Source organism: Pipra filicauda, unplaced genomic scaffold (genome assembly GCF_003945595.2).
Source record: "Pipra filicauda isolate LSUMZ 115617 unplaced genomic scaffold, ASM394559v2 scaffold347_size1265977_pilon, whole genome shotgun sequence".
NCBI lineage: Eukaryota > Metazoa > Chordata > Aves > Passeriformes > Pipridae > Pipra > Pipra filicauda.
In genome coordinates, this window is record NW_024104473.1 from 882,716 (window position 1) to 910,077 (window position 27,362).

General features: G+C 46.3%; 1 protein-coding gene across 1 annotated transcript in view; it reads left to right on the plus strand.

The window, feature by feature from the left end:
- SHROOM3 (shroom family member 3) overlaps positions 1-27,362 on the plus strand; it is a 102,967-nt gene that overhangs the window by 10,787 nt on the left and 64,818 nt on the right. Inside the window, exon 2 of the mRNA XM_027741145.2 lies at positions 18,359-18,513. Coding sequence (XP_027596946.2) covers positions 18,359-18,513 — 155 coding nt within the window. The remainder of the gene's footprint in view (positions 1-18,358; positions 18,514-27,362) is intronic.

Below are 27,362 nucleotides of genomic sequence, written 5' to 3' on the forward strand. Positions count from 1 at the left end.
CCAGTTGAAAATGGTGGTAGTATCCTGTCATTTCCAATAAAAACATCATCTTCCATGATGCCTGTGGCCATGGCATTGCCCAGTGACCGAAAGGGCACAAATGACTCCAGTGGCAATGGGATCTGAGGGCTGGTGTTGCAAGGCTCCCCTGCTGCTGTGGGATGTCTCTACCCAGAAACCTTGCAGGGCAGGTTTACTGTGCCAGAGTAGGGCTCTAAAGTACTTCCTAACAAAGTAGTTCAAGGTATGAATGAGTACACCTTCTAAAAGGTGGGAAGGAATGCCAAAAAAAGACACCTTTCTGCATGTGAGAGACTGTGCCTTTCTGAGCTCTGTAGCTATCCCTGGAAATTCCCTAGCCAAAAAAAAAAAAAAAAAAAAAAAAAAGAGGATGGACAAAAAGAGAGTGTGGTTGTCTCGTAGCTGCTCGACAGGCAACCCTGAGATCCTTCTGGCAAGAGCAACTGAGGCTGAATTTGTCATTGTTTGGCTTGTGTCACCCAGCTGGTCGGGTCAGAGAGCTCCTCTGACCTGAGCCCACGAGTGATGGACAGGTCTGTAACGGGCATTATCACAACATAATCACATGGAGTGAAAGGAAAACCCTGTGTGCCTTTCTTAACTTTTCCCCTCCCTGTTCTCCAAATCTTTAGGATAATACATCTTTTCTTATTTTACTCTGAATCTGTTAATGCTTCTGTTGTGTAATAAGGTTTTCACAGCAAAATATGGCCTGGAGAGTAGTAAATGGAACTCTTCCAAGGATCCCCAAAGATCTGCAAAGATTCTGTTCCACTGCTAAAGGAAGCATTAATCATGGTCAGAAATATTTCCTGCTGGGTTGTAGTGTGCTCCGTGGTTTCCTCTGTCCCTCGGGCACTAGTGGAAATTCCAGCTGATAAGGAGGTGAGGGGTTTTTTTCATGGTTTAAGTTAGCTAAATTGGTTTTGGAATGGAACAGAGGGTCTGTAAGTTCTTAGTGGTATTACTGCTCTTGCCAAAACCAACAGCAGCCAGGAAGAAAAACACTGGAAACCCGAAGACCCAGGTCAGGAGGAGAACAGGGGAAGAATTTTGTTGTCCTGGGGACTTGGAAATTCCTTTTGTCTTTCTGTATATCTGGATATATATGTGTTATTTCTGTTATATATGGATATATATGTGTTGCTGGCTTGGGGGAGTAGAGGAGGAGATGGGCATTTGGAGCAGGCAGGGTCAGGAGTTTGGCTGTTCATTCAGATTTTCAGGTTTTATTTACTCACAGCATATTGACCATGGCATGAATACTAATTTTAATACATGGAAAGTTTAAAGAATGTAAAGCTATGTAACATTTTTGGTTAGGTGGCCTGTATAAAGAGATCAGTTCTTGTGAACCCTGAACAAAAATTGTGGCAAGACAAACAGAATAGAAAGAATATGAGTGGCTTGTGTTGAACTGACAAGTTTTGTTTGAGCCTGTAAAATCCATGCAGGTGAACTTTGAAATGGAAATAATCACCTAAACCCAAACTGATGTATTCTGATTTTAAAATGTCCAAGTTAAAAGTTTCAGTCTTTTAAATGATTCCTTCTTTGCTGCCTTTTAGGGATCAGCACCCTTTACTGCACCTAACCTGCACGTGGAAGCAGCCTTGTTCCTGCCACTCAGAATCACACTGGAGTGAAATAATGACACCCTGCTCTTGTCTTTCAAACTAAAGCTCTGCTTGCCTGTGGAGCAATTTAGCCTTCATCCCACCTATGAATGACATTCCTTATTATCTTTGGGGCTTATTTTGGCCTTTTGTCTTCTAGTGAAATAGAGCTGAACCTTGGCAGAATCCCCCTTTAAGACCTTTGCTTAATAGTGCAAGGGATGTATTAAGCTCCTAGGAAAATTAAGGTAGTGAGGCAGACTTTACATGAAGGAATGGATGTGATGATATCACTGGATATTATTCCTGTGCATTTCGTATTTCTAATCTAGAAAAATATTTTGCTTTCTTTATTATTATTGGTAACTGGCGCTGAGTGAAACATGGATTTTCAGGTCACTGACTGTTAAAAAAAATATTTGGGATGTTAAAAAAAATATTTGCACTTGATTCAGATGGTTTCTTTCAATAACATTTTTAGTTTTGACAATTCCTAGAGATAACTTCAACTACTAAAATCAAATCAGATAATGAAATTTTGAATTCAAACTGAAAACGGTAACTTTTTGTTTTAAAAATAGTGACCTTTGGGGTGTTTTCTTTGCAATGAATATCTTATCAGAATCAGTGGGTATTGGGAAATGTGTCCACTACTAACATGACACCAGTTGGACTTAATCTCCCAAGTCACACAGGCATTAGAAAAGTTCATGAGCAGTCTTTAAAGCCAAGTAGATGAGAACTGGATTTGCAGGAACACTCAGTGTCCAGGAAAGTTCCCATGGTCCTTATTTGAATACTCATTAAAAAAAATCTGGCTTTTCTCCCTCAAGTTCCTTGTTGGCAACTGCTCTTATTTATTCATGCCCAGAATCTCTCACCCATGGTGTCTTTCCACCCAGAGAGGATACTGTGGCCCTTTGCTTGTGAATGCTGCAGTGGAGAGAGACAGGGAAAGAGGTCCTATGATGACCATCACCCCCTGGTCTGGCAGGAGGACCAGAGTTCCCTCTGCCTGAGCTAAAAAGCTCCACTCCAAGCAGAAGCTTGTGAGGAACTGGATAAGGCCAGGAGGGAGGCACTGTGTGCTCAGCATTAGTGCTTGACCTTCCCCCACAGCCCCGGCTGCCAAAACCTTGTTATTTCAACTCTTCTAAATAACTTGTGAGATTTGTCTCTAAATCTAGGGGTAGCACTAATCCAGGGAAAGAGGGTTTGGTAGTGTAAGGCCTTGTCAGTGGAGCAGCTTGTGAGAGTGAAGCAGCTTTTCTTAAAGCTGGTGTATGCACACTGATCCAGTTTTGTGTGCAGTGTGAGCCCTTGGCTTTGGGCATCCCTGGGAGTGTCCAAGGCCAGGTTGGACGGGGCCTTGAGCAACCTGGTCCAGCAGAAAATGTCCCTGCCCATGGCAGGGGGTTGGAACTACATGATCTTTCTGGTCCTTTCCAACCCAAACCACTCTGTGATTCTACGATAGGTTAACCCATGTGGGCCCCATTTGCGTTGGTGCCATAGGGTTGGTTACAGTGACACAGGCATCCAAACAGGCCTGTAGCTCACCCATGGCTGAGACCCAAGGCTGGACAACTGACACTTTCTCATGTGTTTTGCCATTTTTTGCCCAGTTTTGCACTCTCTGAACCTCAGCCACTTAGTTCAGTCTCTGGCTGTGCCGTGCACTTTGTGTTTGGCATCTGACTACACCTTGCTGGATTTTATCATCCCGGTGGAGCACGGCACGGAGGCGGGAGCCACCTGTGTGCTGGTGCCCAGCATAACCCTCGAGCAGCCCACAGCAGTGTCAGCTGGAAGGTCACAGGACCTGGTGTTTCTGCCCAACCTTGTTCTCCGTTCAGTGTTGCGAGGGCTGTAATTCCCAGCACGTGAGTTCTCGCCCTCAAGAGCTGCCTCTGTCCCAGGGCTTGCCTTGGCCGAGTTGTGGTGTTGAACCACCTCAGCCAGCTCCAGGGTTAGCTGAGGACAGCGGGGTGCTGGCTCACTCCATGCCGGCCTCATGCATCTCCTCCCCATGGAACATGGGAACGGCGGGCACGGTGCTTGGGATGTGTGCGTGTGCGTGCTAATGAGGCCCAGAGGTGCTGCCAGCCAGCTCCCTCCAAGTGCAGTTTGCACATGAGTGCACCAAGAATGCACCAGCTATTCAATGGTAATAAGTTTTTATAAGCACACGTTTCTGACCATGTCAAATTTTGTACCCATTCAGCTGCTAAAATCCATGGAATTTGACACTGGGGAAACAATCACGTTTGAGAAGAGCTTGTACAAAGGGGAACTCACATTGCTTCCCAGCTAGAGCCTGAGCAGTTGACTGGCTTTTCTAGCACAATATCACACATTTATTCCTTAAGTAAGATTAAAACTTTGGGAGAAGAGAGATTAGTCAGCAAGATTAGAATAGAAGCGATTCTTAGAGAGTTATATTAACCATAAACAACCATTGCTCACAACTGCAAAATTTGAAGGACATTTTTCTTCCACAGTTTTGGATGGCAGAGGTCTACAAACACACAAATGGGGCCCAGTGTGTTCTCAGCCGGGAAATCCCATTATTTTCTGTAATATTACTTATGTGAGTAAACTAAAACATGCTTAAGGGTGTGATTTAAGACAACCAAACAGAAAAGGATCATGTTCCCAGAGATCTTGGTGTGCCAATACCTAGATAACAGCAGAAGATGCTGATGTGCCCAAGGTGCTCTCACACTGAAATGAAGGGAATGCGATATCTTCTCCACTGGGAAAAAAATCATAGGATCTAAATCATGGAAAATCACTGGTGAGAGAGACTCAGTGAGCATCAAGGAGTGACCATCACCACTGCACTGGCAGCGAGGTGTCATCCTTCTTAAGGACAAAGAAAGCTCTTCGATTGGCTCTCTTTTGCCTTCCTGCATGAAGCACTGAAGTACAGGAGATGAAATCTCACTTCCCACACTGCTGGTCTGATATCAGTTTACCACAATAACTGCCCTCTGGAAAAACAAACATTAGCTCAGCAGAAGGCAAACTACACAACACAAAGAGATGAAATATTGAGGAAATGGTGAGCAGTCACTTGAGCTGGTACAGGAGCACTTAACTTTCTCACCCCGAGGGCTCGAGTGAGGTGAGTGGAGTTACTGGGACTCATTAACCACGGATCCATTGTTCATTGGAAGTTTGTGCTGTGGGGTGATCGATACTCCAAAACCTGCATGGGAACAGATGGGACATTAGGAACAAATAACAAAAGTGAAACCAGCTTACAGGCCTGATCCTTTCTGCTGTGGCTTGGGGCACTTCAATTCCTGAGCAGTGAGGAAAGCTGTGTGGTTCCAGAGAAGAGGCCCTGCAGGAGGACCAAGGAGCTGCTGCTTACAATCAGTTTTCACTTCTGGTCCCCCCTTGTGCCCTCTTTACCTCACTTTTGTTTCGAGGCCGGAAGAGCCTCAGCTGAGGCTGTTGAGGGTGAAATAAAATTTTCAACTCTGCCACGACAAACTTTCTGTCTTTAACAATGGCTTTGTACAGCGCCTGCAGCAGCAAAGGGTGTTTTTTCAGTAACCTGTGATTTATAGAGAGTGTGATGCAAAACACTGCTGAACCCTCCCCAGGAATTACAGCACCTGTGAAACCTGCTGTGGGACAGAGCACAGCTTTTAGGCTGAGGATTTGGATCAACATCACGTATATTACCAGCTCAGTTTGGTTCTGGCTATTTAAGTGTGATGGATGAGCATTATTATCTGCCTGGAGAAACGGAGAGACAACGGCAGAGTCATCCAAGGACAGCCCTGGGGAATTGGCCAACATCCCAAATCTGCGCTATGGCATCAAAGGACAGCATTTTTCATCTGAGCTGCTTCTCTCCCAGCAGCAGGGGAAATAAGCTCTCTCCTGCCTGATACAGCTTTGCTTCACACCTCCCCTGTCTTTCCCGGGCCACAGCTGGATTTGGAATTAGATGTTGATGAGAGAAAGAGAAGTGGGAGCTGTGCCTGAGCTGTGGAGAGGGGATCTTTCATAGGACAGAGTGGCCAGACCTTAGGAAATAAAATATGATGGCCTTTTCCTTTGAGTTCTGAAGAGAAATGTATATGATGCTGAATAGCATGTGACCTTTTCCTTAAATCTTGGTTCAATTTTGTCTCCTCCATCATTCCCAAGAAAGCTCCCCCATTCATCAAATCCATCAAATATAATGCATGGAGCAATCATTTCTAGAGGCCAGTGCTTTAGCTGATGTAAATCAACACACTTATCCTACTGGAATGACATCAGGATTTCAGCAGAGAAATCAGCCTGTGTTTTCCTTTCACTGGAGTGAATAATGTGTCCCTAAGGTACAAAACTAATGACTGTAGGGATATTGCTCTGTCACAAGGGAAGGACTCGGGAGCTCTGTGTACTCCATGGTTTTAGTTCCCTGCACCCAGTGAACCATCTGCACACACTGAATACTGTGGCCAGCTCCTAAACCTCCTGCTGAGGTAATGGAGCTGGACAATGCCAGATCACTAGATTTTATAACACATTGATTTCTTTTCTCTAATTCCTCAGTGAAAGAAGCTTCTCTGACACTGTGAGGTACGAGCAGGCACCTAAACATATTGTGAGCATTTAGGCAAAAGCCCTTGTTTTAAGCAATAGTTCTGAAACCAAAGCATAGGGTTGCAGTTTTGCCAGAGTCTTAATTTTTCTATGGAGCCAGGGAAAAGCCATATTTGAAGTGGCACTAAACCTGCAGGTTCTCTGACTGCATTTCAGTCTGCCTTACAGTCAAAGTGGCATTCGTCTCCCAGCTCCAGAAATGTTACTGTGATGATGATGTGTGAAATGGAAACAAGACAATTAGCGTTTCAGACACACCAAGCTGGCACTGGAACCAACTTACTGCAGCTCAAAGGGGACCAACGTGACGTGGAGCCCATTCAGTGTAAACAGCAGCCTCAAAAGAGCAGCACGCCTTTATGTTCTGATCACGGTGGGTTAACGACTGCTTGTTAGTCCCAAGGTGTTCTCTCCTTCCCCACGTCCATTCCTCTGGAAAAGAAACGGGGTTTGCCCCTACTACCCAAATGAAGAGTTTTGACCATGAAGTGATGAAGCATATGCTATGAGCTATTACAGCTCCGTTGGCAAGCGGCAGGGCAAAATTGTTCAGGGGCTGTGAGCACAGGAATGGATGATAAGAGCCTTCTCATTTATTAATCACTTTAATTCACATCTAAAAAACTCAGCCAGCTGAAAAATAACCAGCTCTGGAGAATGGGCACGTAGAGCACAACGCGGTCAGCTCATAGCTCGCTCGTGACACCCGTGTTTTACTACTTGTGCTTTGGGAGGCTGTGCCAGGGTTAATGACTCTGGACAATACTGAGAAAGTGTTCATTATATGGGGAAGTTTATTAGATTAACTGACTAGGAGACATTTTGTGGAGAACTTCAGGGAGATGCTGCCAGTCATGTTTTAAACAATATTAAGTGTTTTCAGTTTAACTACAAAAAATACATCACTAGTGGTTGGATGCTGAAGGTAAAAGATTAAAATTTTAAACTGAAGTGGGGATTTTAATTTTAATCCCCCCGCCCCCCCAAATCTTCAGATTGATTTATGCAGGAACTAATTACTCATGAACCTGTGTTATCATGGTGAATGTTCACACATTTAACGTGTTTTTAGTTCTATTCTTGAAGTCTTCAAGGCTTAAATCCCCAGCAACCCATGGAGATGGTAATAACTATCTTGGATAGACTGGATAGCTGATGCTGGGAAGCTTTTAAACTCCCACAGCCTCGGAGGAGTATGTTCATGGGGGGAGAGGAGTGCATTTGCAATCCCATCCAAGAAAGCAGTTGACAGACACTGCTCAGCCACATACAGCTGTCCTTGTACCAGGGTTACCCTTGCTGCTACTTGGAGTGGAGGGAGAAGGAGAGGATTTAAAACATTTTTGTTCATTAAAGTATGACAAAAGACCTTATTCTGCCCAGGCATACAGCCCACAAAGCTGTTTAGGGACTGAAAGAATCAATTGAGGCGATCCAGCGGTAGCAGGACAAAAAGCCTGGGCCGGTGTAATTAGCTAAGTACTGCATGCTGCTCCCTCAGCCCCCGCTCACTTAATCAGCCGGGACACTGAGTGACGAGCCGGGTTTCACAGGGCTGGCTGGGTGGGAAACATCGCCCCCTCTGAATCATACACTGCCCACAGCCAGTGGGCTCCTCTGAAAGCCACGGCTACCTGGTGGGGTTCAGGTATTTTATCAATAACTGAAACCAACTTCCCCGCAGATGGACATCCAAAAGGAAGGCAGTTCTCGTGACAAGCGGTGACAATTCTAGTGGCAAGTGGAGAGGAGGGATTCCATCCCTCTCTGCACTTTGCATGCTGTTTAACCCTCTGGAGACATACACAAGCACACAGTTGCACCTGTAATTTTCACAGAGATCTCTAGGATCCAACAGGAATGGTAAGAGGCCACCACCATCACTGTGCCGTTTTCATACTCCATATATTGGCTCTCCATGCGTTGAAGGCATTAATCCTTAACTCAGTAAAAGCCAAACTGCAGGAGAGAATTAAACTGCTAAGGCTTTGTTCAAATCTGGGGGTCTGTCCTGTCAGCAAAACGGAGATTCAACAAAAAGAGGGTCAGCTGGCTCTGCTCCTAATTCAGCTTGAGAAGCAGATGCTGGAATTTTACTGTAACTGGTGCTCTGTGCCCCTTTTCAAAGAGCCAGCACTGTATATTTTTAATTATTGTGTTGGCAATGGTGAGAGCAAACAGCAGCAGTTCAATATTAGCGTTCCCAAAAGTCTCTGCTGGGACAGCAGGAAACTCAGACTTGCAGCCTTAAGGTTTGTTGTCCCATCTCCCTGTGGTTTTGCTCTTCTCCTGCCAGGCCCTTTGAATGTGAGTTGAAGTGTTTAAAGCTCATCCAGGCTTTTCATATGGTCAGCACAGTTTGCTTTGATACAGCCTAGACAGTGCCTGGTTTTAACCAAATTGGATAAAGACACTCCCTTTGAGTATCTTTAAAAATTTGGAAGCCTGGAGGAAGAGTTGCCACTGGCCAGCTGTAGCCATAGCAGAGGAAAACCCCATTCCAAGCCCTCTTACAGTGGGACTTTTTCTCTGAAAAATCCCTTCTGCAAAGGCTTCATCCAAATCCTATGAAATGAAAAAGGCATATACTGAATTTAGCAATGCGTGCTCAAGTCCCTGGAAGGATATTAATTAAACTAATTCCAAACAGCCCAAGCAGTGCCTTCCACAGTATTTCTGCCTTGAGGTTTCCAGTGTACTTTTTGTTCTTTCCTCTTGGAACTTTTACGCAAGTTTTCTGCAGCTTGTTTGACTCAAAGCTGTTGCTGCAAGTTCGTTTGCCAGAAAGGACATTGTCATCATTCACGGGACCTATTTTTAAATTCTGCAAAGATTCCTTAAGCGAGAATGTTATCCCAGAGAACTGTACATCCCAGGGATGCTGCGGAGCGACTTGGAGCTGAAACAATTGATCACATTCATGGAAGTAGCAGGGAAACTGTAGGAAACACAATGAAGTTACCTTCACTGGAATTTGGCCAGCGTCCCAGCTGCCACTAATGCCTCTGCTCTTACAGGGCTGCCCTGGGATTTTCATTAATGCATAATTCTGCTTATAAAAACATGTGCCTGCTGCCTTATTCCCTGGAGCCATGGCGATTAAAGAAATGCTCTTTAGCCACTCTGTAACGACTGGCTTTAGCAGGCACATTCCTTTCCTTTCTGGTTATTCCTGCTCCCCTCCTTCCTCCTCCCCAAGACATAAAAGTAAAGTTTCCAGTGCATCGTGTAAGCAGCGTGAAGCAGGAATATGATTTTTCAGTGCTTAAGACCGAAGCTAAGAAAACAGAAAAGGTTGTGCAATATTTGGATATAAAGTGCTCCTTGTACCAGGATTCATCCATCCCCTCGTGTCTGTAATGCTGATACCTCCAGGACCCGGCACTACGTGCAGGGAGAGAGCAGACCAGCGAGTCAAATGGGCTTCTCATGATGCAGGAGAAGCATCACACATTCTGTGTGCTGCTCTGGGTTAGATATAAAACTGGAGCAAGGAAAATGTGCCTTTGTAATCCAATTCTTTCCTGAAATCAAGGGCCTTTCGCTGCTGAGAGCCAAACATGTCACTTCACATCACCCTGGTTAGTGGGAATCTCATAGTTGTTTGTCCTGTCACTTTATTTTCAATGACTTTTTGGAAACAGAAGAGCAGAAAAAAAAAAAAAAAGAGAGAACTGTGAGAAGCCAGGAAATGGGACTAAGTCAGGAGAAAGGGAGTGCAGGGGTTCAGTTTGTGTTTGAGATGCTTGTGGGGACTTCTCCCTGGCACATATGGCAGAACAAGAATTTTAAACCCTTTCTCTAGAAGGGCATTTACATGTCATCCTCGAGATGCAGGGAAATGTGTAAATGCAAAGCTTCCACAAAGCAGCCAAAGCATGCAGGAAGGAGGAAGGTGGTGGGTAGTGTGCCTGGTGTTTTCACAGGTGTGTGTGCCTCATCCATCTCCACGGCACCTGACAGAGCTGGAAACTTGGCCCTGCCTCAACCTGAACTGCAGCTAAATTCATTCATGTGTCTACTGCAGCTAGAAATAGTTATGCCAAAAAGTGTTTGGCTTGATAAATGAATCAGCTTGGAAACACAAAGGTATAAATCCCCTTCCCTGAAAGAAGATCTGGATAAGATAGTTCCAAACAAGATGTGGGTACTTCAGAGGATCTGGGCAAGGAGAGGGATAAGTGCTGTGTGTGACTGTGAGAGTGGCCTTATGGAGCATCTCTCCCTGTCACCCACATCCGAGGGGATTTTTTTAAAGGCAGAGGAGAACAAATGTCTTTCCTCTCACACCCTGGCAGTTTTTGCACCATTCATGTCCCCCACCTGCGGTATAAAATTATCAAGAAAGTTCCTGGATTGCTGTGAAATGCTGACACGTGGGCAGGGGATTTCGGGGGCTGCAGCATTCCCTGCTGAGTCTGCCTGGGTTTTCAATATTTAAACTGAGAAATAAGGCAAATGTCACTCTTCAACAGTTTGTTCTTTTCCACACGATAAAATTTTTTCAAGCATCTGCCTTTGAACCTTTCATATATACCGTGTGAATTAAACGCAGCCATGGCTCTATTTTTACAACAGCAGTATTAATTGAAAAATTATTTCCAATGAAAAACTCCGTGGAAAAAGCAGTTGTCCCCTGAATGTCGAGCTGCCGCGAGGTGGCAGTAGGGGACAAAGATCGGGACTGCGGGGACAAACCGACCGGAGCTGGGTATCTCCCTCGCAGAGTTCATTGCTCCATCTCCCTGCTGCTCCCAGCAAAACCAGGAAGCCCTTCAAGGCATCCACACAGCCGGAGCAAGAACAGGCTCTTCAGTTCCCATGCTCTTTTCCGTTTGGGGAGCCTGGTACACAGAAATGTCCATTTTTAAAAATAGCTGCTGCACTTGGGTCTGTGGAGCTGAGCACCCCTGAGGATCTCAGAGGAGGAGTCTTTCTTGGAGACAAAAGGAAGAAGGGAGAAGTGTGCAGGGAGGAAGGGTGACAAACTGATCTGTAGGCAAGGAAAAGGAATCTCCAGGGCTGTGAGCCTGGCATCCTTCATGGACACTAAATTCACTTGAGAAGACTTTTTAATAACTACAGAGGGCTGGAGGAATAAAGAAAAGGTTTGCCAAGTGTGATGTGATGACAATGGCTTGCACCGTGAAATTCCTCTTTTGTCCCGGCACCGTCACTCTGAGCCATGATCTGGTCCGAGGGGAGTTCTGGCTGTGGAACTGTGGAGTGTGTGTGACCTGGCAGAGAGTCAAGAAGCACCGAGCCACCGTGCTGGGATGAACCGGCCCGGCTCCTTCTGCAGGGTCCGTTAGCACTTCCTTCTCATCCCCGAGGGATGCCGGCAGTACTCCCATGCCCTGAAGGACACGGCTCTTGATGCTGAGCTGAGCTTTAATTGCTCTTGGCTGCTCTAAGCTTCGATCTTCAAAGAGTCCCTAAAAATTGTGATGTCTGATTCTCATTAAAATGAAAGGGAAGCGAATACCTAAATCCCTTCAGCAGCTATTGAATCCCTGGCAAGAGCTTCGGTCAGGTCATCAAGCATGGCTCTGCTGCATCATCTGGTTTTCTTCCTCTCACATATAGTCTGTCTAGTGGTCATTAGTTTATATTAGTGGGCTCATGGAGGAAGGAGGAGCATGAGGAAAAAGTGAATATAGGGCAAAAGGAAGAAAGGGAAATGATAGCACCATGAGGGACAGGATGACCGCAACAGAGAAGAACGAAAACTGCGGAGACGAGTGGGAAACCAGAAATGATGACAGAAGGACATCCAAGAGCAGCTCCTGTTGGTTGTAGGAAAGGGAGCATTACCCTGAGAGAAAATGCCTCAGTGCTGGAGACGTGGATGAAGTATTAGAGGGGGGGAGTCTCGTTTGGCATCAGTGCAGCGTGACCTCAGCCAGAGCAGGGAGTGTGGCTCCAGCGCTGCTGTGTGGCTCCTTCTGTGACCCTGGAAAAGTTACATAAACATGGCTTCTGTTTTTATTCCTCTCTAATTTAGGAACAATACTTCCTGCTGTCTTCCCATGGTGTTGAAAGGTCAAATTAGCTAATGGAAGGAAAGTTCTTGAGGATCATTACTACTGTTGTCTTTACCATCATTATTGCTATTTATAACAGGTATAATGGAAGTGTTAATACTGGGGAAGGGAAATAAGGGAGAGAGAAGTGGCAAACATCAAAAGCAGTAACTGGCCATGCTGGGGCCAAGGATCCGTCGTCAGGAAAGATAAGCACTACCTGTTCCAGTAGCCAGAAAATCCCATAGCTTTAGATTTACCTAATTTATGGAATTACCTGATTGCAGGGCAGATTTTCTTGACATTTTTACGAGTTCATGTGAGCAATATGCCAAGGCAGGAAGTTCACTGCCTAATCATGTGGTGAAAAAAACCCTCAACAACTGTACTTTGAGAGTTGCTGGTTGTCTTCTTTCTCCTCCAGGCTGATCACAGGTGCCTCATCCATATTTTCTAATGTGGGAATATTTCCCAGTTACCCCAAAAAGAAACAACCCAAAGAAAGTCTCCTGGCAGTTGGTCACCCTGTCCAGCTACAACCTCTGGGGGTCACGGAAATATAGGTCACAACAGCCACTATAAAAATGTAATACAAAAGTCTGGGAAAGCCTGTCCCATAAAGAAGGGCACAAGGCAGTGCTGTGTAAAAAGGATTGAAAGGCAAGTTCCAAATGTTGTCATTTTCTCCTTGTTTTTAGAACAGATCTGAGGGAGATTAAAGAAATAATTGAGTGTTGGTCTGTTGGACATGGCACAGTTTGAGGGATACACTGCAGCCACCAAGAAGGGCTGCTTGGAAGTGGTGTGTGGGCTCTGTACAGGTGCCTGTGGAAAGGATTAGGGAGCAGCTGATGTCACAGACTGAATTTCCTAAGGTTTGTAGGTAACGGGCTCACTGTCTAAATGTCATAGGAACTGGGTGTTTAATTATTGAAACCTTGTGAGAAATGTAAGGATTGTGAGTTTGGGGGCAGGATGGCAAAGCAGAGTGAAAAAAAGAAGTCCTTGGGTGTGTTTGGGGCAGAGCAGAAGACCTTTCCAGCAGACTCTTCGACAAGCACCTATTTTTAACTGTCACACTGCAAAGCAAATATTAACTCTCAGCCATGTGCAGCCCCTGGCTTTGTGTGCTCTGGAGGGGGATGAGTGTATCAGCTACAAGGGGTGGACAGGCAGTGAGTTCTTGTAGCCCTTGAGCTGACACCGCCCGATAATCACCACAGACCAAACAGGATCAAGTTAACATGCCCCAGGCCCCAGTGTTTGTATCACCTGGTGCTGTACCCTCCATGGCATGCTTGGAATGGCTTGTTTGCAAGAATCAAGCAGTGAACAAAGAATTAAGGGCGTGCAGGCAGGAGCTACAGGGATCCAACCTGGCCTCCTGCAGCAAAGAGATGAGCAGGAGGAAGCAGTGCCTCTGGTTTAACCATGGAAAAGGGGGAGCGTTGCTCTGCACCTGCACCCTGTTTGCAGCTGACCCAGGTACCAAAAGAGAGGCCTGATACGGCTCTAGGCGTTACCCAGAGCAAACACAGATTAGTTCCTTCTCTTGTATATACGGGGAGGGGTGGAGAAAATTTATTGTTAGTTTTGCCCCTTGTTACAGGAAAGGTCCTGGAGGCTTCTTGAAGGCCTGAGTCAAAGCTGCACCATAGGCCCATCTTTCTCTGCCCCTTCCTCTTTTAAATGTAAAAATCTCTGTGGGAGCTGAGCAGTTTCGTGCTTAAGAAGGTGGAAAATTATCTTAAGAGCTAAGCCTTCTTTCCTCCGCTGGCTTAGGAATTTGGAGTCACCAAGAGGAGTCAGAGGCAAACTCATCCAGGCGTGTCTCCTTATCTCTTGGAGCTGAAGCCAGCAATCTGTTTTCCATTCACTTCTTGCCACTTTTTGCTGAGGGGCTGACTGCTGAGATTAACCTTGCTCCTGGGACAGGAAACAATCACGCAGGAAATGGAAAGGTGTGGAAGTGTTGGGGCCTGCAGGGTAGTCCCAGGAATGACCTTGAATCCTCTCCACTCCTCAGTAACTTGCATCCACCCTGCACGGATCCCACTGGCATTCCTGCAGCTGGATTGCCTTGGTGCCCACAGTCACTTTGCTTTGGTGTCTGCCCTCAGTAAATTACACTGCAAAAGATCTTGGTGCTGCAGAGAAACTCTGTCTGCACTGGTGCAGGAGCACTCCAGTAAACTGCCTGCACTCGTGGTTTCCACATCATCCGTGTTTCAGGCTGACTTGGGAGAAAATATACTGGTTTGCCTCTGTTAAATAACAGATTTATTTTAAATATTGAAAATATTTCAGAGCACTGCTAACCCTTCAAAACTGTGAGGTTTAACTTGTTCTTCCACTGAATAACATTCAGCCTCCCGAGGTGAATTCATTCAATGTGAACCTTGTACGATTACCTGGAATAAATTAATCTCTCCACTACCATACCTTGTACTTGGGAGCAGAAATGTTGCTGCAGAACAGTGCAGAGCACTGTGAGAAAAACATGCCTTCCTTGCTTCCCTGCAGCATAAAACCATAACTAACTTGGACACTCTTTCCTTGGCTTGGAGTAAATGTCAAGAGCTGAATTCCCTGAAGATGCTTGTCTGCACCAGGGATGGGGAAACCCAGCAGAGACACAGCTCCAGGGGGAGACCTTTGACTTAACTACTTTTTGATTGAATTGTCTTCACTGCTCTGCCACGCTTATGCTGAGGCTGGGGACAGTGGGGAAGAATTCCTGTCTGCTGCACGTCGCTGCCCCCAGACTGTGACATGGCATTAAGGCTGAAGGAGGGGAGCAGCATTTTCTCTGCAGTCATCTGCATTAAGACCAGCCACTGAATCCAGCCCCCAGAGGTTCAAAGCCAGACTGATTTTTAGGTATCCCTCCACTCTGGGCTTGCCAGAGTCACCTCACATCTCACCTTGGCAGAGCAGTTGGCTTCATCCAGCCAAAAGGAAAAAAACTTCAGGCCCTGGCTGGCTCCCACTGGCTCCTCCTGCTCCTGTTAGATGAGTGACAATGCTACACCCACAGGGTTTGCTGCCTGCATTTCACCTTGTTTTCCTCAGCTTAAATAAACCATAAGAGGTCTTACTGGCTTTTGATTGACCTCTTGCACCAGGTCCTGTAGCTCATGGCCATTACATTTTTGTTGAGGGTGATTTTGGCAATGCCGGGGCTTCTTGAACCACTCCAGCACGACTTGCTTTGTGCAGCCTCGTCCAGTGAAGCAGGTGTTCATTTAAATAGCTTACCTGTGTGTTGAAGTTTGTTTGCTTTGTTGATAATTGTTACACTGGGTAGAGATAGAGCTTTGTATTCATAGTGCAGCTTGTTTTGTTTAAATCACCCAATCCTTCCCATGAAATATCACCACTCCTTAAACACAAATATTTTCAGAGGCATTCAGAGAGGGAGAATGAATGTGGAGCATCTAAGCCTTGCTTTGGAAGACAAGGCCTTACTTCTGGACTTCTGATGGAAACTTGGGAGTCCTTTTGCCTCTTTTGTCTCTCTGAGCTATAGGGCCAGGTGACAGGCCTGTTGTGAATGTTTTCCTCCAGGAACTTGAAGGAATTTGCAGCCAGGTAACCCCAGCTGAACGGATGACAGATGAGGTGGCTGACAGGTTAGTAATAGATGAGAGAACTGTGTCAACAACAGAATACAAATCCATATCTCCATTTCTATTCTCTCCAACTCCATAAGTAATACAGTTGTAATGCTGCCATCAAAAGCTTCTAATGGCAAAAAGTGTGCCTGGATGTAGCTGTTGCTCATGGACAGTTTAAGTACACGGGAGCAAAGCAATTCCCTCTCAGCCTCTGGAATTACTTGCAGATGACTCTGCACTTGTGTTAGCAAACTTTCCTTAAAGGCATCCTTTACTCTGGTACTGTGGCTGCGTGGCCTTGCAAGCTGCAGTTGCAAAGACCTTGGCATAGGGATTAGCTGGAATCCATCAGGCTTTGGAGACAGATTTCTTTCAGAGCTGTTCATAATGTCAGCAGCCTTATCTCAAGTATTGTGAGGTTTAGTCTTTCCTTAAAGTCTTTGATTTCACACTATTTATAAAGGTGAATATGGAAGAGTCCGAATGTCCATTTTCACTGAAAAAGAGGAGAAAAAGAAAGGTCAGGCCTTTGCAAGTGGTTGCAAAGAGAACCTTAAAACAGTGCTCCCGTGGAGTGAAAAATCTCCAATATATAAACGCAATTGGAATTATTAGAGGATAAAGCATAGATCACAATTCAGTTGATTTTTTCCACGTCAGGGTTCATCAAGGCACAAGTTAATACAAATGCTTCTGATGGGTATCTCAGCCTTTGAAGTAGCTGGCATTTGTTACAGGAGATATTCTTCCAAGGTGGCCTTTTCTCCATGATACGTGCTGTAACATAGAACAAAAACAAACAAAAAACCCCTTCTGTTGCCTATATCAGGAGCTAATCTAACCCCTGGTACCCCCATTATTGTATGTCATTGAAATGACACCCATCTATTTTCCTTTACAGCAGCAATAAACTGCAGCAATACTGCATTTTTCGTTTGTTATTTATTTATACTGGCAGCGAGGGCTAATGTTTCATCTCTCACCCTTCCTGGTAATTGTGATACAAGGCTCTTTATAGGAAGGCTCATTCCTGTGGTTTTATCCATTCTTAAGAAGAAAAGAAAAAACTCATTCATCAGTGGAAGAGTTCCTGGTAGGATGAATGATGATGATTTTTACCTGCCTTTGTAGGGGGTTTGGAGAATTTATTGGCTGGTGTTTGGGGAAGTCAGATTTTACGTTTCAGAGGGTACCCGGGCTGGAATTCTATTGTTCAGGGGAACAGACAGGCTTTGCCTGTGAGAAGTCACCATTCAACACCGAAACTAATGTGCTGGTAAAAACCTGGGCACCGTGTCTGCATGTGCTGAGTTACACGTCTGGGGCATGGCTCAGTTACACATTGCTTGGCATGACTTGAAATAAAAGCAACTTCCAGAAGTATGTGTGCAATTTGACTGCTCCCAAAATGGTACCCCTGCAAATAGCAGCCCTTCCTGCCCTCCAATCCAGAGACATTTCTTTGTCTCAGCAGAGACAAAGACAGAGACGCTTCTTTGTTGTACTTGTGATGTGCCAGGGGATGTTACGCTCAAGTGTGGGTCCCCAGACAACTCCTAACGCAGGTCACAGCCTCTGTGGAGCAGGGACTGCCAGGGGCTCTGAGTATCAGACTCTGGGGCGGCAAGTCTTGCAATCAAAGTAATTATCAGTTGAACTTGGAACCGCTGGCGCTCCCGAGCCTGCCGAAACTCAGGATTTGCAATGCATGAGCCCATGTGTAACCCAGCCCTCTGCTACACTAGTACACCTTTGCAGAGAGAGTGCATTAGTGCACAAGGCTGGAATTCACCAATCCTAGGCCAGATTTTCTTATCCTCTGCCTTGTCACTGACTTTGTTGCAGACAGTGTATTTCTGCCAACACACAGATGGGGAATCACTATGCCATTTAAAGGACAGGCCATTCAAAGCAGAGGAGAGAGTGCCCTAGGATTCTCCTTCTAGCCTTGCCACTACAGAGCCTTGAGCAGGCCGCTTACTTTCACATAAAATTCAAATAATTGTCTACTTTCTCTATATTCCCAGCTGGAAAACCCTTCAGAGGCACTGCACATCATTAACTAACCACACCTGGGTGCACCTGCTTTGCTGCTGAAGCTGTTGTTCATCAGGCGGGTGGATCATGAAGAGGAGCTTGAACAAAAAAAACACATCCAGGCTCCTCTAATCCCAGCCTTGCCCTTATGCTGGTGCCTGGGTGCTCTTATCAGGAGCCAGTCCACGGCTGTTTTACTGGCGTTTACTGCTTCCAAATACCAAAGGCTTTGCAGGCTTATTCAAAACAATGATTCTTGGCAGAACTCATTTGGCAAGCACACACCTTTGAGCAAGCTGGCTGGCAAAGGGAGACCAGGTTTCTTAACCTGAGAGCGGAGTTTGGGGCTGGTGGGCCTAATTCCTTGAACAGAAAGGCAGGCTCAGCTCTGCAGGTGCAATGTCTCACCCTCACCTTGTCCTCTCCTGTGCAGATCGAAGAGGGAGGCAAGGCAGACTCCCTGCCTTCCAAGCTGCAGGCTGGTGACGAAGTGGTGAACATCAATGAGGTGGAACTGAGCAGCTCCAGGAGAGAGGCCATCTCCCTGGTGAAAGGGTCCTACAAGAAGCTGAAGCTTGTCGTCCGCAGGTAGGCAAGATCCACACTGCTTCACACTCCTCACATCCATTCCCCTCACATGTCCAGCTGAAAGCCTATGGCTTGGCCTAATCTTAGCACAAGCCTTGTTTTGAGCACACAGCCATGAGCCCAAGGGCAAATGTTTGTTCTTTTCAGCCAACATTTCTAGCACTCCTTTGTCACTGATATGTCCCAGCATGTGAAATACTTACCCAGTTCTCTTGCACTGCTCCCCTGCCACATGACACTCCAGGATTCCTGTTCAGTGATGTACAAGCACTCCCATCTTTCTTCCAAGTGCTCGGGGCTCTCTGTGAAAGGGTGGCAGTTCTGTACATAGCTCTTGCCTCATTTGCTGCGTGTTGTCACTGTTGCTGTGACAGCAGAAAGATTTCCAGTGGCCTCAGCAAGATTTGGAGCTGTTTGGTGTTCTGCAGGTGAGTGATGGAGGGTTTTGAATCGGAGATGTTTGGGTCTGGCACTTGTGTTGTTTGTTTTTTTAAAACCTTAGTAGAGATGCTTCCTGTATGTTTTTCACTGTGGCAAGTCCAAACAGATTTTTCCGTGCCAGTTAGGTGATAGCTGGTATCACTTCATGGAGTGCTCTGTTCTGAATTTCAACACTTAGCCAAAAAGGAAGAAAATCTGGTTAGGAGCCTTCCATGGTTTCATTTCATCACCACTACAAGGATCAAGCATGTTAACTCTAAGAGGTGTTACATTCACACACTATCCTCTTGCCAAGGCACTTCAAACCTTTTGTGCACGTTTAAAGCTCAGTGATAATCCAGAAATCTAGGACTGGAAAATCCCAACAGGAGCTAAGAGCCCAGCCTTCCGTTCGGCTAATTTGACCCAGTCCCAGCTGACCCTGCAGTGCTGGCATGAAGGCAGCAAAAAACCCCCAAAAATGTGAGGTCCTGACTTCTCTGCAGCAAAATAAAGTATTTTTGAGTGCTTGTGTTGCTGATTTTTGTAAATTGACCACAATGATTCCATGAAGTGGATTAGGGTTGCTTGCTGCAAGTACCAGCAGTCTGAAAACTCCCTGACCAGTCATTTGTGACCGGGAACTCTTCCTTAGGGATGACACAAACTCCCACTCCTCAGGTGGCTTGGCTTTTATTTTAGGACAAAGGTAAGCTTTTAGTGGCAGCCCAGTGAGCCTGTATTTGTGTTACCAAACAAAACTGCTGTTACAATACTTTGCATGACTGTAGACTGGCTGATGCAATGATGTGGTATTTCCCTTGGAATGTCGCCTGCAAAGCTCGGCACTGATGTCTCATCATCAGTCTTCATCAGCTGAAGTTTGATTGATCAGTGTAATGGAGGAAAAGAGTGGGAATAGTTTCAATGAAGGGAATGTGAAGGCAAAATCAGAGAAAATTCAGTATGAGAGGAAAGGCTAAAATGAATATAAAAAAAAATTACCTGTCTCACGAGGATATTTAATATTAATAAATATGAATGGTTTTAAATAAATAACCAGCACGAAAGTAGTTAGTACCTGAGGACCATAGTCTGACTTTCACTCCTGTGCAAACCTCCTGCTGTCCTCAGGGAGTGACTTGCAGGAGGAGAGACATGTGAAGCTGTGAATTTATGCATGTTTTGCTTCCTTGCTCATGGAATTACAGTAGGGCAGAGGCAGAAAATGACCAAATAAGCCCTAGTGTTAAGTAAATACTGTGCCTATTCCGTAAGAGAGTCCTTATTTGGAAGATAACTGGTGAATAACTTTCCATGGGTGCTCTCTAGCTGCATTTTGTTTGTCTCTTCCCCAGCTCTGGAGCCCAATGACAGTTTTCAAATGTTCATTTTTCTCTGCTTCTTCAACAGGGCTGCTCCTATCTCACTTATTTCCAGGTCTGTTCCTAAAGCCAGTTCCTGTCTTTCTGCCATTCCTTCCTGCCTCCCTGAGCTTGTTTTGCCCATTCATTTCCAGGACAATAGCCTCAGAGCTGTGTGTGTTTGTTCATTCCTGTACACCTCAGGCCTGCAACTGGTGTGCTGTGAGGGAGCCTGGTACTCACACTCCATTGTGCTGAAGCCAGAACAAGCTGGAGTAAGATCTGCTCTGCATCCCAGGGAATGTCTGTATCACTGCTGGTGACAAATGTCTCTCTCCGTGGGTATGAGCAGAACCAGTTCCATCAAGCCTGAGGAATCCACAGGCTGATGCTGGGGAGATCTTTTTGCTCAGGATTTGCCCATTTGGGAACAGTAGGTGTGAATCACTGGGGGAAACTGGAGAGACCAGTTTGTTGGATTCTGTAGCGGGAGGCTGCCCTACTGTCCTCAGCAATCTGTCCAAGAGAGTTTTGATATGCAGTTGATCTTTAACCAGCTGGAGGAAAAGCTGTTTGAAAGCTAAAGCTACAAAAGCAATAAGACTTACCTGTTTCATTATGAAAGACGGGTTATTTTTTCCAGCTTGTTTTTTTTTCCTGTTGCTTCCTCTCCAACTTCAGTATCTAAGCAGAGTTGGGTACAATCAAAAAAGAGACCCTTTTCAGTGGTATCAGTCTGATCTAATTGTGTTGTGCATGCTTGGATCAGCTGAAGATAAGGCTCAGAGCGTGGGCATTGCCACCACAGTGGCCTCCAGCAGTTACCAAAAATAACCTTTTGCACAGGTCAGTAAGCAGGAATGGCTGTGGGAGCGTCACACTGTTTACATGGTTGGGCATTCAACGTGTCTGTAACAGCAGCAATTAGATCAGCCAGGCGTGCTGGTGTCACACCAAAGGGACCCACAGCCACGGGGACAACTCCACACACCCCTTCTGGCACAACCACTGCCTGAGCCAAGCCTCCAGAATCCATTCCCCAGACTCGCTGTGTCATCTGCCGTTGCCTGGTGCAGGGAGGGCAGAGGTGAACCCACCGAGTCATTCTTGTTGAGGGGACAGTGCACTCTAAAGGGTTCCAGTCTCAGTCTCGGTTAATTAATGCAAAGCTCTATTAAAATTTCCCAGTGGAACAGCAAGTACCAATGTTCTGCAGAGAATTACCAGTGTTTTAAGCCCTCACTCTGCCCACGCTGGCATGCAGGAGCCCTGCAGAGCTTTTTCAGGCTATTGTTTTTAGGGCTCAGGCCAGCACAGATTGGGATGTGAGGGGCTCTGATGGTGACACTTGTGTGTGCAGAGCCAGTGAGTTGCATGAAGTCTGAATCCCAAATAGGCTGTGGTTTACAGCACAACTACTTACTCCAAGATGCACCACATGTGTGTTCCTACCATATATCCAACCACTCTGACATGAGTGACCACCACGTATTATCTATGTGGTATCTACAATATTCCATCAGAGATCAGTATTCAAGGCAGTCGATTTTCTGTTTGCAGTGCTAGTGGCTTATGTCTGCCTCAGGCTTAGCAGCACCTGCAGTTCTTTTCTGTCTCAAAGAACCTTAGACTAAAAATACAAGTCAAATAAAGGAGGAGTGGGGATAGAAAACATTATCCTCCTTTTCCTGTTGTGCTAAAAACTGTACAAAAAGAAAGGATTAAGCTTATCCTTGGCTATAACTGTAATCTGCGTGTTCGTTTTCATGCTTCCCTACAATTCCCTGCATCACTGGGGGTACTCGGCTTATTCTCTTGGCACATCCCTGTCCCTGGGCCCCCTTGCCCGAGTGATGAAAACTGCTGGGGCTGGGAGCACATTTGTTCTGCTCTTATCCTCTTCTTGACACATCTGCTTCCAGGTGGTGTCAGGGGGAAGATGCTGGGCTGCATGGCCCTCCCATGGCCGGTGTTATGCTTTCAGACAGGTCTGGTTCCAATCAACTCATTTAAAGACCTCTGGGGCAAGATCAGGAGTTAAACCCAGACATCCCGAATACTCATACCCGTGCCGTAGCTACAAAGTTGTACTTTTGGCAGGAATTTGCTATAACTAAGGCTTTAGAAAAAATAAAGGAAAAAAAGTCTTCCCCTCCACCTGATAGATGCCCGTAAGGAGGTGTCGAAGTGTGGGAGGAAGATGTCAGGACAACTGACATCTGAGGCTCAGAGCTGATTCAAGCCCATGGAAATCGGTGGAAAGATTCCCACAGACTCCAAAAGGCTTTGGCTCAGACCCTCACTGAGCAGCGATTTCCCTCATTGACCAGGAGAAAATGGGCTATTCCTGGAGAGAGGGGAAGCTGCTGGCATCTGTACAAAAAGACAAGTGCCAACACAATTCTTCAAAGAACTCTGTCAACTAATCCTTTCCTCTTATGACACTAATGTAATTTTGTGCCGTATTTGACGGTGTGCCAAAAAATTGCATCGAATAAATCCAAGTTTTGTGAATGAAATTAATTGGAATTGGCGTTGGCTCACACCCCCAGCTCCGCAGCAGCGCAGGAGCGCGTTCCCAAAGGGCTGCTCTGCGCTGCAGTCCGTTTTTGTTCAGTGATGATGACTGGGGGAACGGGACACAGGAAGGTTTGGTGCACATGGAATTCTTAAGGCTGACATCTTAGAGGCCTAAGCTGGCATGAGAGGGCTGGCAGGGTGGTCTTGTGACGGGCACTTGTTGTATGTGTGTTGTGAAGTCCTCCACAGTTTTCCAGCGTGCCCTTGGTTATGTCCCCTTGTGCCTCAGCTATTTTAAAGTGCATCTTTTTAACTCTTTAAACAAATGAGCCTTTGGTTGGAGTTTACAGCTACTCATGTGATGCCAGAGGGTGGGACCAGCCAAAGCCCATCAAGGTCCTGACCCCCTGTGAGGAGACAGGAGTTCTGAGGTCTGTGCACCCTGTACCCAGTTAAGGAAAGGCTTTAAAATTTCCTTATGTGTTGGATCAAGCTGGTATTGTCATAGAGGAGTTTTCCATGCATTCATCAAAATGTTTGCAGTTCCTGCCTCATTAGGAGGGGCCATGGGACACACAGCTGAGAGATGAACAAAACTTAATTTTAAAATCACTGGCAAGTCCTTACTGCCTAGGATTTAATTGTCTACAGCTCAGGACTGCCAGGCTTTTTGGGAAATTTCCCACAGGGAGGGAGTAGTAAATGTGAGGAAGATCTAGATACGATTTTTGGAGGGGGGGGGGGAAGATTTAGGCCACTGATGGGGGCAGTAGGAAAACGCCTTGGAAAAATGCCAGCCACCATGATGTGTTATTCTCTATAGGATGTTACAGACTGACCCCTCACCTGAAGCTGCATTAGGAACCCAGGGAATTCCAGCCACTGCTGCTCCATATTAGCTGCTTCTTTCCCCCAGTGCCTGTGGATTAGGTTGCCTCCTTCAGGCAATAATCAACCTGGATTTGTCAGTAAGTGACACTGGAAAAGCTGGGAAATCTCTGCCAGCACTGTACAAAGTGCTTTTTAGGGTGTGATGCTCCTTCTTTTGGAATTTCCTGAGGATTAGGTTGGAGCTGGATCAGATCACAACAGGATGAAAACTCAGACAAACAAGCATGTGTTCTCCAAGCACTCTATGCCTCGTTCACTACCTGGGGTGGTGTCTGGGCTGACCTCTAGTCCATAGGGCAAATCGCTGGGCTGGAGCGAGGTTCTGGTTACCTGTCCAGGTGCAGAGGAGTGCAGGGTGACACCTTCACAGGGCAGCTGCAGGGGCAAACTGAGAACGGCTGCATTCCATCATCTCTGCTGCAAGGAGCTGCAGTTGCGTGGCTTTAATTGCAGGAGCTGGCTGTAAATATTGATGTATCGGGGGTTGGTTTGTTGTGTGGCACTGCTGTGGGCTGATGTACACACATCCACAGCCGGGTTAAATATTTAGTTGCTCAGCTACTAATGTAAATTCACTTCTCAAAATCTTTTCCTTGCCTTTCCTGCTTGATCCAAGGTTTCCTCTGAAAGGGGCGTGGGGTCAGGAGAGGTTAATGAACACTAATGTAATCCTACTGATATAAATTGTGTTTGCCTGGATTTACTTCAGCAAAACAGATGTCAGGGTGTAGTGATCACTGTAACTCCCTTATGTTCTTTTATGAATGGACTTGTACAGGTCACCCAAATCCCTTGGTATTGTTTCTCCCTTATGGCTGGATAAGTGGAATATCTCAGTCAAAAGAACAATGAAGAGCAGACACTGCACAGACAGTATCAAATGGTCTTTTATATGCACAACTCTTCCTGTGTGTAGCACCAGGCAGCCTCACTCGCTCCCCCAAACACAGGTGGACAGAGCATTCTCGTGTGCACCTGGCCAAAACATTGCCTACACCAACAGCTCTAGAATAGACAACTTCTTTTTCCCCAATCCCCCTTTCTTCACCTTCCTGCCTGTTTGACTGTGGCATCAGAAGGGAGGCAGGATTGATCTTCAGTGCATGGATGGGAAACACATCTGCATATGGACACTCAGGCTGGTGCTTTGGTGCAGGAGTGGAGGCAGTGGGACCCCCAGAGCTGGTGGGTGGCAGAAGGGAACCATTTTGTGGGCAACTTTTCAGCCAAATTGCTGAGCCCTGACTAAGGGGCCAGTGAGCAACAGGGACCAATGTCCCTGCTACACCGCTCCTCCACCGTGGGTTTTTTTCCCCCACCCTTACTCCCAATTACATTTTTCAGATGCAATTTGAAGGGAGAATTTCGAGAGAAACCATAGAGAATTCCTGGCTGGCTGGGAACACTTCTTTCTTAGTTTCATTCCTCCTCTCTTGCCGCCAAGCCCAGAGTTAATTGTAAGAGGGGCCAAGCCCCAGTCTGCGGGGAGTCGGGACAGAGCTGACTGGCACTTTCACTCAGCAAATTCCCCCTTTCCTCACGGTCTCTGCTCCTGTCTGTCAGGCCTGCTGACGACTGCTGGGTAGGAGGGCAGTAATCTGATCTGCCTCTGCTGAGCAAAGCTCCTGCTCTTTAGTGCGGGATTAGTGCTGAGGTGCCTCTCAGCGCGGCACCTGTACGTCCAGCTCGTTATCTTAATCGCTGTGCGCCTCTTTCTCCGCCTTCCGAGCCGCTAGTGCCATTCCCCGCTCCGAGTTCTGTGCTCCCCACATGCCAGGCTGCCTCCGGCACAGGGATGGGAATACCTGAGCCTTGGTCCGGTGTCTCCAAAGGTAAGCGGCCTCTCCCCAGACACAGCGGAGCGAGCCAGGCGCGGCTCCGTGCCGGTGGCGGCTGCAGGACCTCACCACAGGGCTTTGGGAGAGGGAGGACAGGAGTCTTAAGGACTCTGTTGGTCCTAAACGTCATGAGCATCATAAACTTCAGAGCAAGGGAGTGTTCAGGCCGTGATCCTCCCCTGAAGTGGGGGACTTTCCAGCTGCTGTTTTAAGCGAGAAGCCAGTGCTGCGCCGGGGTTCAGGGTCTGTCACTGGGAAGCTGTTGAGCAATGTAAGCAAATCTCTCAGACTCTGGGCTAGAAAAGTGCCAGAAGCTCACGGGAGAGGTGAACTTGGGAGAGTCTCCAGAGCTGGACCGCATGTTTAAGGCCATTCCCACCCTTGGTTTCCGAGGATAATAATAATGCCGTGCCCTGAGGATGCTGAGTCTTCGTGAGCAGAGGATTTGACATCCTCACCATGGTTTGTAGGATGCATTTTACAGTTTTATAGTCTGGAAGGGTCTCTGCTCAAGTAGGTGGCTCTCTTTTTGTGCTTCACCTTTCTAAGCTGAGAGTCATTTAAAGTGGGTGTCGGGCCAGGCCAGTGCTCCGCGTCACTGTTTAACACGGATGGAGCAGCCCTGCAATCTGGGATATGTGATATGTTCCTGTTTGATTAATATGGGAACATTGCAGGGAGCAGAGGGACAGTGTGAGAGAGGCTGATTCATAAGAGGTGGCAGTCAGTACAGCTCCAGAGCTGGCAGTCAGTGTGGCTCCAGTGAAGGCCAGCACAAATTTCCTTCCCTTGAAGACCTGCTGTATATTATACACTCACTTCTCCACCCTTTTAGATTGGTCATGAATCAGAAAACTAAGGTCATTGAACTTTGCCTTTGATTATTTCCTGAGACATGAACTCCTTTAGTAAACCCGTTAACAAATCTTTAAACTCATTACCTGCTTCACTGCTATTAGGATATTTTTAAGTTGAAGTTTGTTTGGGGTTGTTTTGTCTTTGACTACGGGCCAAACCTTGTGAAATTTTTTTAACTGTGTGTTTTTTCTACACTGTGGTGATCCAGTCTGGTTAGTGAAAGTTGGCAGTGCAGGTCAAAAGTGTTGCTAGTGGAATACTGGGGCAAAACTAGCCAGCATGGGAGTATCCCTGGAGATTCCTGAGGCAGTGGAGCTGACCAAGATCCACAGCCTGTAGGAAGAGGCTGTTTTACAGCAGAGATCTCATCACCCTGTGGCATGGCCCGATGCCTACAGGGATGGGCATGTCCCCAAGCTTCAGTAATGGGAGGAACCTCCCGTCTGAAATCTGAAGAGATGCCTGAGTTAAAGAGATTTGGTGGTCATCCCCTTGAAGCAAAGTGAAAAAATCATCTTGGGGTGATGTTACTGTTAACTCTGGTCTGATTTATAGTCTCTTAAAGATAAGTCTTTTAGATGCCTTCAAAGGGCTAAAGGCAATACCTCAGAGAAACCCAAGTGGATGAAGAATTACCAGATATTAGCATTTACCTCAGCTGCTAAAGCCTGGACATTTCTTTCTGCCTTTTATAAATTACAGCCTGCAGGGACCATTTAGCAATAAATCGTAGCAACTTGGCTGTTAGAGGGCAACCCGTGTACACAGGCACTTCAGGGCTGTGCCAGCATCTCCTTTGTTCAATAAAAGTAACAGCAGGAATTTGATTAAAGACTGATAGAAAAGACAGGGAGGGAGAAAGAGAAACACAGGAAAGATTAAAGAAAGCAAGAGCCACCTGGAAACTTCATTCCTCCTTTATTTCTAACTTAAGCTCATAAATACCAAATCTGAACCA